At 36.4% G+C, this 12,451-nt stretch overlaps 2 protein-coding genes and 1 long non-coding RNA gene across 3 annotated transcripts in view; 1 reads left to right on the top strand and 2 right to left on the bottom strand.

Annotated features, from left to right (window-relative positions):
• Positions 1-1,011: 1,011 nt before the first annotated feature.
• LOC135778950 (uncharacterized) lies at positions 1,012-1,896 on the top strand. The gene is made up of 2 exons (XR_010544666.1): positions 1,012-1,367; positions 1,463-1,896. It is a non-coding gene; the product is annotated as an uncharacterized lncRNA (long non-coding RNA).
• A 3,208-nt stretch (positions 1,897-5,104) lies between these two features.
• Positions 5,105-12,451, bottom strand: part of LOC135778864 (high choriolytic enzyme 1-like) — a 105,897-nt gene continuing 98,550 nt past the window's right edge. The window contains exon 11 of the mRNA XM_065289494.2: positions 5,105-5,367. Within this exon, the coding sequence (XP_065145566.1) occupies positions 5,357-5,367 (11 nt within the window). The 3' untranslated portion in view covers positions 5,105-5,356. The remainder of the gene's footprint in view (positions 5,368-12,451) is intronic.
• LOC141281047 (low choriolytic enzyme-like) lies at positions 5,637-8,772 on the bottom strand. The gene is made up of 8 exons (XM_073812655.1): positions 8,664-8,772; positions 7,449-7,713; positions 7,231-7,296; positions 6,851-6,994; positions 6,601-6,718; positions 6,287-6,465; positions 5,865-5,946; positions 5,637-5,769 (listed from the first exon to the last, which is right to left on the bottom strand). The coding sequence occupies exons 2-8, from the start codon at positions 7,528-7,530 to the stop codon at positions 5,637-5,639; spliced, it is 804 nt and encodes a 267-aa protein (XP_073668756.1). The 5' UTR covers positions 7,531-7,713; positions 8,664-8,772.

The following is a 12,451-nucleotide window of genomic DNA, read 5'->3' on the forward strand; positions in this document are numbered from 1 at the left end:
TGTTCTGAACAAACTCCTCTGGATTTTAGGAAAATTAATAGAGATAGATGGAACAGAAACTATGATATGCTTTAATACATGCATTACACACAATAGCCTCTTTCACACAGTAATTCTGGTAAATTACCATGAATTTACCAGAATGAATTTACCAGTAAATACAAAAATGTGCTGTTCACACATGCAGTGACATTCCGTCTTTTTACCAGTAAGACATCATTTACACATCAGTATCAAAATACCGGTAAATTCGGAGAGAAAGCGGAAGTTACCTATGGCGCGCGGCCGGCGAGCTCCGTCCGTGTCGTATTTGTAAACGGCGGGTTATGACTTAATATCCACGGTCCGTATTTTGTTGTTTTCACATCTGTGGCAAACGGTCGCGAAGTTGCTCGTGACCAAACAACATTGCGTTAGGCGGCGTCAAACGGAACCTGCGCGTTTGCACATTAGGCTTCACAGATGGTGTGCTAAGGACGTCGGCAATTTGGCAATTAGATGGTAAGCTGTTTTAAACAACTTTGGTGAAGAAATGTGGATGTTAACTTCAGGTGTGCTCGACTTTTAAGCAACATGTGTGTGGAAACGTCCGTAAACAGTCTGCGTCACCTGTATAAAAAACTTTCTGATTGGCCCGCCCGATCTGTCAGCGCGGTCTGACGTCATCTAAATGCCGGTAATGCTATATTTTTCGTTCACAAACAGCGCTTACCGGCAAATTACCGTTAATCTTACAACCTGTCTTACTGGTAAATTGGGAGCACTGATTTACCGGAAAGGTTCTGTTCACACATGACATGTTAACTGCAATTTACCAGTAAATTACCAGTAAAGACTGTATGTGTGAAAGGGACTAATGATATCAGAGCAAACTGCTCCGCATGCTTTCTAATCGCTCTCGCGGTTCTTTTATGTTCCTCTGTGCAGCAGCATCGAACAAACTTTTGATCATCTGCAGTCAGCTGGGGGGGCGGGGTTTGCGTACAAACCAATAGGGTGTCGGAATCATAGATATCATATAGAAGACTAGATGCCCTATTGGCCGCTGGGGACTGAGAAATACGGCGGCCATCTTAAACCGGTCGTTCTCCTAGTTTCGTTGCATGGCAGCAGATAAGATGTCAGAGCACTGTGGAGCATTTTCCTGTTCTAATCGGCGGACGATCGCAAATAGAGCCCGGAGGATTATTTTCACAAGTACTTTTTAACATCGCGCTACTATTGGTTGTATTTTGTGAATAGAATATTACCAGAAAATTGAGAAAGAGCCAGCTTATTGATTTTACTGTACTGAAATCGTAGCCAGCTAACGTTCGCTAGGCTATGTTTACTGCACCAGCCGCTGTTCACCCTGCAAGGAGAGTGGGGTAAAGTAAAGTAATAATTACAAGAGTTTATCTGTTGTGAGTATTGTGTAAAGCGCTATATAAATGTGTATTATTATTATTATTATTATTATAAGGTGCTGTGAGCTGCGTGATCCGCCGAGCTTTAAAAAGCTGAGATGTCAACAGGAACAGAGGATGTTTTCCTTCGTAGGGAGGACATTGAGTAGACTCGGTTTGGAATCGACAACTATCAGTCTGACTCGTTGTCACTGGTTGTGTCTGTGTTTTTAAAGATAAGGCTCCACCATGTTGCCAAACTCACCTCTCTTGAACTACAGAAAGGGAGCACGGGAAAGAATCTCTGGAAAACAGTCCTCTTTCAGGGGTGTGTGTGTGTGTGTGTGTGCGTGCGTGCGTGCGTGCGCGTGTGTGTGTGGGGGGGTTTACAAATCATTTTAAATTGTTTCTTCACCATATTAAAAAGTCTTATTTTATTGCAACTATCTGTTTCTGCATCTTTGTCATATTTATAGTGTGTGATTTATAAAATATCTTATGTCCTACACCACATATTTTGATTTTGGACTCACTTTATATCTTATATCAGAATATTTTATTACTGTTTAGTGAATATTCATTTATTCCTACTATGAACATTAAGTGGCGCTGTCCACATTAGTGTTGGCAACACTAAGATTCTAAACCTAAATATTGACAAACTATATATTGTTGGAAAGCTCAAATAGTATAATTTTCATATTTCATTACCATTTGGGGAAAATTATGACACAATGAGAGTCAGTTTCTAAAAATGTTACGGGCCCACAGGTAGGCCAAATTTGTTTTTGCATATAACACTAAAACCCTACTCTAAACCTAAAAAATCATGGCAAGCTATATATCACCGGAAAGCTCTCAGAATGTAGTTTTAATATTTCAAAATCTTTTTGCATGAATAATATTGCGGTGACAGTAATTTATTAGTTTGTGAGTATACAAGAGTATGTGGCAAAATCTAGTGGCAGTTGTTGGTAAAACCATTAAAATTGTGACCCAAACATCATTTTTTTGTGATTTGGATCACAACTACTTGAGACATATTGCTTCATGTTAACATTATTTATTGTGTGAAACATTAACTTTTATGTAATTTTATTTATAAATTAATATGTTACTGCATAATTTGATATATTAAAATAAAGGTAAACGGCTATAAAAATATTTATATTTAATATTTTTACGTTCTAACTCATTTGTGAAAAACCCTAAATTGTCTTCTTTAAAACAAGACCAAGATTAGGTTTCTAGCCCAAAGAATCCCAGAGAAATATTCATTTAAAGATGTACATCACATTGTCACCCCCACTCAAACGGGATTTGCGGCACATAAGGGGTTAAAATACGCCGAACCATGTGTCCTATATCATAGCTCCATGAATGACCTTTGCAGCAAAAAAACCCGCGTGAAAATCTGTTCGGTATTCACTGAGATATGATTAATTAAATGCGCTGATAGCTCAATCCACCAGTCATACAGATTACACTGAGTGGAGCGGGTGACCGATCTAAGATGGCGGCCCCATATCTCACCGCGCCAGTAGGCAGTAGCGGTCGATAGGGCGTCTACCTATATGATGTCTATGGTCGGAATGGTGTATGTTTATACTTCTCATCCAACCACAATCGCATTCATGGATGATGCAATTTATCAAGATAGTTTTTTTTAACGATGACAAGCCGGAATGTAAAAAAAGAAAACAAGCCAAAATAATAGAAGTAACGAGGCGATTTTAAAAATGTAAGGAGTAGAAAGTACAGATAATTGCGTCAAAATGTAAGGAGTAGAAGTAAAAAGTCGTCTGAAAAATAATTACTCCAGTAAAGTATAGATACCCAAAATATCTACTTTAGTAAGGTAACGAAGTATTTGTACTTCGTTACTTGACACCTCTGCCAGCACCTAAAATGACTGGACGCGGTCTTTCACAAGTGGTTATAGGTATGCAATCGCAACATTGAGATTCCCATTTTTACGGCACCTTACATAACAATAAAGAGTTTGCTCAACGTAATAATTCAAATCAGAGTTTGTTCAAAATTTTGGGATGATTAGTGGAGGACAGGTACACGCACAACATCGATGTTATTCCTGACCTTTGTCCAGCACTTTTTAGGCCTCCAATCTTAGCACCATCTGAAGGCAGAGGAACTTCTCTTCATCCACGACTGCACCGTGAAGGACTTTTAGGTAGGGGTTAACGATAAATCACACAGTAATAAAGCCTGTTTTTTCTTTTTTTCGTTTTCACCTTTTCCATCTTCCGTCTTGTTTTGCTTTAAGGTGATTGTTTATGAATATGTCCTATGTTGGAATAGGATGTTATTTTAAATGTAAGGTGTAAACTAGTTTAATGTGTTTTAGACTAATTTACTGATAAACCATTTATGATAAACAATGTTGATAATAATTGGGCTTGTTTTTGAAGCTAAGGTTCTGTATTTGTCTCGCAAGACCTGGTAACACTGGAAATCATTATCCCTTTAACTGCCTGGGTTTCATAGCTGTGAATGATCAGAAATGTATTTTTCTCAGGAAATAGTACATTCCGAAATGGATGATCTGAAAACATTAGCTTAGCTTTTCTACTTTTACCATAAAGTGACAAATCAACTGGTTGGTAGAGCACGCTTTAAAAAAAATATTTAAAACATATAAGAAAAGTTTTTTCATGGCACCAAGTAACATTTTTTAACAAATTTTTTTTTTAACATTTTGTAAAGTAAAGGGTTCTTACTAATATGTCAAAAATATGCTTTCCTTGCAAAATTTCACTAAGAAGAGTTCACATGGCAGGAGGGTTTGCTGTTGATTGACACTCTGACATCTAGTGGATTTTTTGGCATAACATACTTCAAGCAAATGATAGAGATAGCTCAATCAGCTTAGGTACTCATCACAATAAAATATATTGACTAAAAATGTGCTCCACCATCTGGTTGAGAGGAAGTTTAAGGGTTAAGAGAAGCCCATGGCTTGAAATACGTTGTGATCAAACATTGAACTTAGGAAAATTGTAAACAAGATGACAGTGACATTTTCTATAAATAGTGCAATTTAATAATGGTGATTAAATGTTAAATGCTCTCTGATGAAAACACAGATTACCAACTTTATTACATTATTAATTTGGTATGTTGGCCTTGGTCAATGCCTGACACTATCAAGCCATCTGTGATACATATGATAATCTTTAGCCAGATGAACACAATCGGAGTTAAATAAGAAAATGTCCTGGCTTTTTCAAGCTTTAAGCTTATAACAGCAGTAAACAGGGCTTAAGATTTTGAAGCCCAAAACTATAGATCATTTCAAAAGATGTAAACAACACTGGTCCAGAAACACTTCCTGTTACAGTTTGTGACCGTTTTTTTAATTTCACATATATCATTATCTTTAAGATGTTTGTTTAACTTATATGTTCTGTTGGTTTATTTTATCCCAACGTTTATCTAGTGTTAAAAAACTGAAACAGGACGTGCTTCTGGACCAGTGTTGTACATCTTTTGAAATGGTCTATATCCCTCACAGAATTAATCTACACTCCACTGGGTTAATAAAGGCTATCTGAGGGCAATCAATGTGATTTTGTAGGAAAAATATACATATTTATAACTTTATAAACATAAAATGTTTCTTTTAAAACCGTTAAAATGTTTTCAGTCTATGTAAAAGATCACACAGGAAATATGATCAAATTTCTGAACTGTTAAATATATACAATGCTAAATATGATTTATTCATTTTTAACAAATGTTACATTTCACTGCAAAAACTTGTACAGTCAGGATGACAACAATGGGTTTGATGTTCTCTGTCATTAAAGCTTTATTGGTGTGTTATTTTACTTATTACAAACTGATAAAGTGATGCAGTTTAAGCACAACAAACAACACCCATCAGAGAGACAGAGAAGATTCAATTTTTTTCTGTATGTTTTCCTTCGTGCATGTCAGGTTGCAGGGCGCTGTTAAGGTTTATCTAAAAAATAAAACAATCAACAAGGGTCAATTTAAAAAATATCTTTAGGAAAGTTTTATAGCTTTGTGCAAAACATTTTGTGATCAGTAAGAATAACCATCTTAAATCCCCTATTATCATTCATTAAGTAATGTTATGTGAATAAAGATAAGGAGCATATATACTAATAATAGTATTTAACGATAACCTCATTGTTTAACAAACAAAACTCAGCAAGAATTTAGTTTTTTTGAGTAAATGAGAAAGAAAATGAATGTGTCTGTTTCATGTCACTTACAACATTTGTATAGTCTGTTGAGTCTGTCGATGTCATTCTGGCTCATCTGAGTAGCTCCGCCCAGATGAGCATTGATATTTGGATAAGGGACCATAGTGGCATAGCCATTCTTTGAGAAAGCAAATCTGATGATTCAAAGGACACAGGTACAGTTAGAAACAATCTATAACATCTTACATACAGTGAACACATATCTCATCTTAAGCCAAAGTTATCTTACCTCTCGTACTGCATCACAGAACCATAGTCATAGAAACTTCCCTGGTTTAGGGTGTCGATTTTGTTAAAGTTGTGTTTTTTGTCTGATGAACAAACATGACATCACTTTATCCCACTAAATATCTAAGAGACTTTAAGACTAAATGTAATTTTGATCTGTTAAAAAATTTCTGTAGAAATTACAATATTACTAGCAACTGTTTTCCAGTAAGATTTAAATCTATGTTATTTACTGGCAACATGCAAAGCATTCTGGGAACCAAAATCTGAAGTAAAAACATGCTTTGCATGAGGCTGTTATTTGATAGTTTTATTCTGTAAAAACAAAAACTTAACATAAATAACATAAATTGAAATCTAAAATAAGTTACTGGCGAACAGCTGCAACTACTGCAATTTTTTACAGTGCATATATCAGTGTACCTTCTATAATGTTCTCCCACATGATTTTGATGTAACTGTCGCGGTCACTGCGAGTTTGCTCGTGGTTAAAGCCAAGTGCATGAAGCAGCTCATGCTGGATAGTACTGTGGTAAATACAGCCATTACGAGCCAGAGACAGAACCTGGCCGTAACCCTGACGACCAACATATGAGTAGCATCTGTAAGGACAAATGAATGCATTAATGCATAAATTGGTTAAATTTCATTCTTATTTTGATTGGAATTCTACTTCTCTTATTCAGTTTTTTGTTTTGATGATGCCCTTTCTTATTGTGATATTGTCTACTACGCACCCACTGCGGGACTCAATGCTGATGTAATCTCTCTCATTGTTACGAGGGAAGAAACGGACACAGGAGATATCACTGAAAGAGTCCAGACCACGCTTAATGATCTCTTTCTCACTGGAGGCTGAGAGCAGAGGTTACTTATTAGATTTTAACTTTACATTTACATTGCACTGATTATAAACTCTAGCACTCTCCTACTATTTTTTTCTTTCTACTCTGAGAGGAAACATAAATTGTTATATTAGGAACGTACAGTAGTGGTCGGCAATGACGTAAGGTATCCAGATATTGCCGTCGCCAGACTGGTTCCAGAGGCAATCGTTGGCAGTGCAGGGATCAGCATTTTTTTCATTCACAGCGATATCATCTATTAGCGTGGGCTCATCAGGTCCAGGAACTAAAACAAAAATATATTAACTGTGATCTAAATACATATTTATTTTCTAAGTAAGAAAAACTGCATGATGAAAATTGTTTGTTGTATTTTGATTGACTGATCTAAGTATTAATGTTGAAATAGCACAGATAAAGAAACAATGAATCTATCACACATAAAACAAAATGATGTGAATTATAAAATAGTTTTGGTGTACCTGTGCTGTATTGATGTATAAGTGTGTGATGTATGCTTACCAATGCCTCTGTTGGCTCTATACAGCAGTTCACCCACAGGCAAGTCAGCAGCATCCTCCTCAATAACTATTATAAAAACACATCAGGCCATTCATTAATTAACCATGTCTTCATCCGTTAATGATTAATGTAAAAATCATTTCTGAGTTTGATGTTTCATATCAAAGCTCTTAATATTCTCATTTATATCATCTGAGCTGCTGGAGTATTTGACCTACCAGGCTGCGTATGACGTTTGCCAAAACACCACACATAATTGCAACATAAAAAAAGAAACATTAAAAGATTCACTGAAGTCATTTTACATTTGTCATTAATATATTTGTGTCATGGGGAAAACAATCTTTTTTGCATGCTTTACTTGCAATTCACCAATATAAATGTTTGTTAGTCTAAGCACATCATACCTTCCCTTCAACAGAGAAGACCAGCAGCAGGGCCAAAAGGCCAAAAGTCACCTTGGTCAACATACCAGCCAAAGACCTGCAGACAAAACCACAGCACATCAATGTGGTTTGAAAAATGAGTAACACTGATATAACACCTTCATAATCATGACATGACACGTGCCATTAACATGAAGGAGATTTTATGGACGTTTATGACAACTGTCATTTAGTGTCATTCATTCAGTTATGTCATTTTTAATGCAGAGATGACATTGTTTGAGATGTCTTTGTTATGACAACTTGACATTACCAAGAGTCACCTTGGTCATTGACTTGGTCATTGTGCATGGTCATTGACTTTCATTCTGAAGCAGTCAAGAGACGCTTCTAAACGAGTCAAAAAGTCAAGACACGACCCATTGTCAAAATTTCTGTGTCCATCACTGTAGTTCATACAAAACAAACCAGAAATGAGACTCAAAGTGTTAAATACCGGAATTATCCTTTAACATATTTTAGGACCATTGTTTTGTCTCAAGATGCACACCAGTATTGTTTTTTGTATGTTTGTAAAAAAAAATCTAATATAACTAAGGTCTGGTCCTGGATTAATCTAAACACTGTCTGGGAAACAGCCTAAAGATTTACATAATAAGGACATAAAATGATTTTAAAGATAAAGATGTTTAAAATAATAATAAAATAATATTCTAACAGTCTGGAACTGAAGCTCAAATTATTAACCAGACATATTCTAATGTCAGTACTGTTCAGGGGTGCATTTCCCAAAAGCATCGTTAGCTTACTATGGTCGTTGTTATCATTAAACTCTATTGGTAACGACAAAACTTGCAACCATAGTTGCTTTCAGGAAATGCACCCCAGCATGATTTCTGTAGACTTACTTTACTTTAAAATTATAGATGACATCATTTTTCATTTAGTATTAAAGTTATGTGCCCTTCCTTCAGCTTATACTGGCATTAACAATTTTCTAAAATATTAAAACAGTTCGCAATGGGAGAAACACAGCATTTCTCTTACCTTAGATTTCCAAACCTTAGATTTTGTGGCTGCACCACTGCAGCCGCAAAATGTTTTTATACCCTCATTTGAGTCTGCATTTATATGACCTTTACATATATGGGCAATAGGAAATGCTGACATAAACTAAACGCTAATAAACAAGTTTTTATGGCAATCATGTTGAGTTTTTTCATGATGAGATTTGTTTAACCTTGGTTTGAACAGGTGTGAAATTCCCTTACCATGTAAGTTGATAAGGAAGAAAACATGTCAGACACAATCATTATAGAATAAAAAGAGGCGATACTGATAATCCAGCTGAAATTGTGTGGGAAAAAACATGCAGGGTTCAGCAAGTTGTAAATATTGTCACATCTGAGGGTGAAACCTGGATCCTCAGTAAACTTCATCGGTTTGTCTGCATGTTTGCTTTTTCCTGCATGTCTGGGTATTGAATGCATTTCTGATGGCACAAAAGGGGTAGTCAGGATGCTACCCCAAAATCAACACTCTAGCCCTGTGGTTCCAAGTCCAGTCCTCGGGTTTCCTTATACGAAACACCTGATTCCACTCATCAGGCTCCTTTCAGAATGTTTCAAAAACGTTTCTTTAATTAACACACTAACAATCTGATGAACTAAATCAGGTGTTTTATATATGGAGACATCAAAAACAATCTGGAGGGGTCGAGGACTGGAGTTGGGAACCACTGCTCTAGCCAATGATTAAGAAAAAAAATTATGTTAAAATGTTAAAGTTATTTTTCTTTGTAAGACACTGACTGTACAGATTAAAATACCATATAAAACTATTATTTATTTTTACCTTTTTAAAAAATAATTTTATTAATAAATTGCAGCTTTATCAAGCTTAATTTGTTTAACCTTGCTGTAAAAAGAACAGGTGCAAAATTCCCTCATTTTGCAGTGCTTCATAGAGCACCTGGACAGCATCCAAAACTGCTGTATTTTATTTGTTTTCCTCTGAAGTCTGCACTTTAGCCGATTGCCTGTTAAATATAATCCAGTGCATTTAACCTGTGATATTATTATTTCTTACATTTTTTATCATCTACAAAAATGAAGTCAGTCATACAATAGTAAGAACAGCAACTTGGCAAACACAAACTGTTATTTAATTTATGAGCATTGCTAAAAGCACTACATTAGCCTGACAGCCAGGGGAAGTTAAGTGAGCAACATGAAATCAGTAACACAAGCTGCTGGTATGAGAGGTGCCAAACCTCATGCCTCGTGGAAGCAGTCCGTGATAAGAAATGTGTGTGTGCCTTCTTGTGTATGTGTGCCCCTAAGAAAAATCTTCAATCTTAATCTGAAGCCTACCAAATCTCCCACCTCCTCCAATTTCTGTACTTCTCTATCTCTTTTCACCTTCTCTTCATTTGGCTATTCTCATTACTTGTGATTTTGTGACATCAAGCAGTGATTGCTGTCATTGAGGTTTTGTGCTTTTAAAATATGTCTTTGATGCTCTTTGACTGTATGTTTGGTTTTACATGCATAAATGACTCATTTAGTTTGTTGCATTTTTAACAATTTATGCTTATTTACAATCTTTCTAAAGCTGGAGAAACTGAAGGAATTGTAAACAAACTGTGCTGGCAGTATTTATTTATTTATTTGGATCCCCATTAGCCATTACCAAGGTAGTGGCTATTCTTCCCGGGGTCCAACAAGTACAAACCAAGTTACATTACATTAAATTAATCCAGACAAAATAAAAACAAAATAAAAAACAATACAATAAAACATACAAACCCATAATTCATTCAAAACATCACAATCAGCAATTTACTGAGTACTGTTTTTAAACCTCATTTTACTTGTTAAAAAACATGTTATATCCGATGGCAATTTATTCCATATTTTCATTCCTCTACATAACGTTCCTTTGCTTGGCATTCGTTTTTGAAACAGGAAGCAAAATATATCCCTTTAATGCATGCCTGATGTTAAAATTATGACATTATAACATTACTATACAAGAATTTAGAGTACAATACTCTTGGATCTCTCGATACGGCAATGTTTCTTATAAAACATAGCAGAGAAACAATTACCCTATCCTTCACCATTAACCAACCTAAATCTTTGTGCATTCTCATAATATTAACTCTTCTGTTTCAGTTCAAAATTAGTCGTGCAGCTCTAATCTGTACTAACTGTAATTTTCCTAAGTCTTTGCTTAGCGCACTTGACCATACCACTGGGCAGTAGTCAAAATGAGTATGAACCATTGTTTGCACAACTAGAGAGATACAATACTGAGTTAAAAATTTTGCACATCTCTTAGTAACTAAAAGGCCTCTTCCCATCTGTTTCGAACACTTTAGCCTACTGTCTAGAATAACTCCAAGAAGTCTAACTTCCTCTACCTGTTCTATATGCACACTCTTTACAGACAAATTAAATTTTGGTTTAAGCTGAAGTTTAGAACTGACTAAAGTTGTATCATGCAAAAAATAAGTTATTTAAGGTGGCAGTAGCTGGTTTAAGCTGGTCCTCCCAGCCTGGCAAAGCTGGTCAAGCTGGTGAGTCATCTGATCTTTCAGCCTGACCAGCTAAGTCCAGCTAGACCAGCTTAAAAGTGACCAAAACACAGCTAGACCAGCTTGCTACACCAGCAATACCAGCTAAAACCAAGCTGGGAGACCAGCATAAGCTGGTGAGCTGGTTTTAGCTGGATTTTTCAGTAAGGAATCTACAACTCACCTCCAACACCTCTGTCTTTTTCTAAAGGACTCTGGAACTGTCAGTCTGCAGACTTCATGCCTTTGCCACGCAGTCAGCCTTCAACATCCTAGCACTGACCGAACATGGATTCATCCAGAGGACTCTGCCACACCCGCTGCCCTTTCCACAAACTACTATTTCTCTCACTCCCCTCGCCAATCAGGCCGGGGTGGTGGCACAGGTTTGCTCATTAACAATAGCTGAAAGTTCACTCCACTCACTTCACTATGCTGCCACTCACAGATCAGGAAACCAGCTTGATCTGATACATCCGCAACTGCACTACGGATATTTTATATGTTCTTACCTCAACTTAGACAAATTAATGCATACCTATCTTTTTCGCAACATGATCTCACAAAGTTCCGTGGGATAGTCACGGAATTTTTTGCTCATTTTTCCGTGACATTCTCACGGATCTCCGCATATTTCCGTGGCCCTGCCACGGACTTTCTTTTCCGTGGCATTCTCACGGATTGGTTACTCAACTGCTTTTTCCTATTTTCAAACCATTGTCGCTTCGGTTTAGGGTTAGATTTGGTGTTTTCATTAGTTTGTCACTTTAAGAATTGGTTTATACTATTTTTTCTGATGTATTCTTTTATATTTTCTAAACTTTAATCAATTGTTGCCTGGCGTTGGGGTTAGAGTTGGGTTTGGGTAGGGATGTCATTTTATGTAAATCTAACCCTAAACCGAAGCGACAATGGTAAGAAAATAGGACAAAACAGTTGAGTTACCAATCCGTGAGAATGCCACGGAAATATGCGGAGATCCGTGAGAATGCCACGGAAAAATGAGCAAAAAATTCCGTGACTATGCCACGGAAATTCGTGAGATCAGGTTGCTTTTTCAATGCGTACACTTAATCTTTGTACAGTGCGTTGTGAATGTGTTAGCATTTAGCCAAGCCCCATTCTTTCGTTAGAATCCAAACAAGAATGAATTTAGAAGCCACCAATCACTTCCATGTTTTCCCTATTTAAAGGGTATCTAATTTTAAAAAATCCTAACCGTAGCCGACTAGCAATGAAATCACGATCCCACCCTCCA

Source organism: Paramisgurnus dabryanus, chromosome 2 (genome assembly GCF_030506205.2).
Source record: "Paramisgurnus dabryanus chromosome 2, PD_genome_1.1, whole genome shotgun sequence".
Classification (NCBI taxonomy): Eukaryota; Metazoa; Chordata; class Actinopteri; order Cypriniformes; family Cobitidae; genus Paramisgurnus; species Paramisgurnus dabryanus.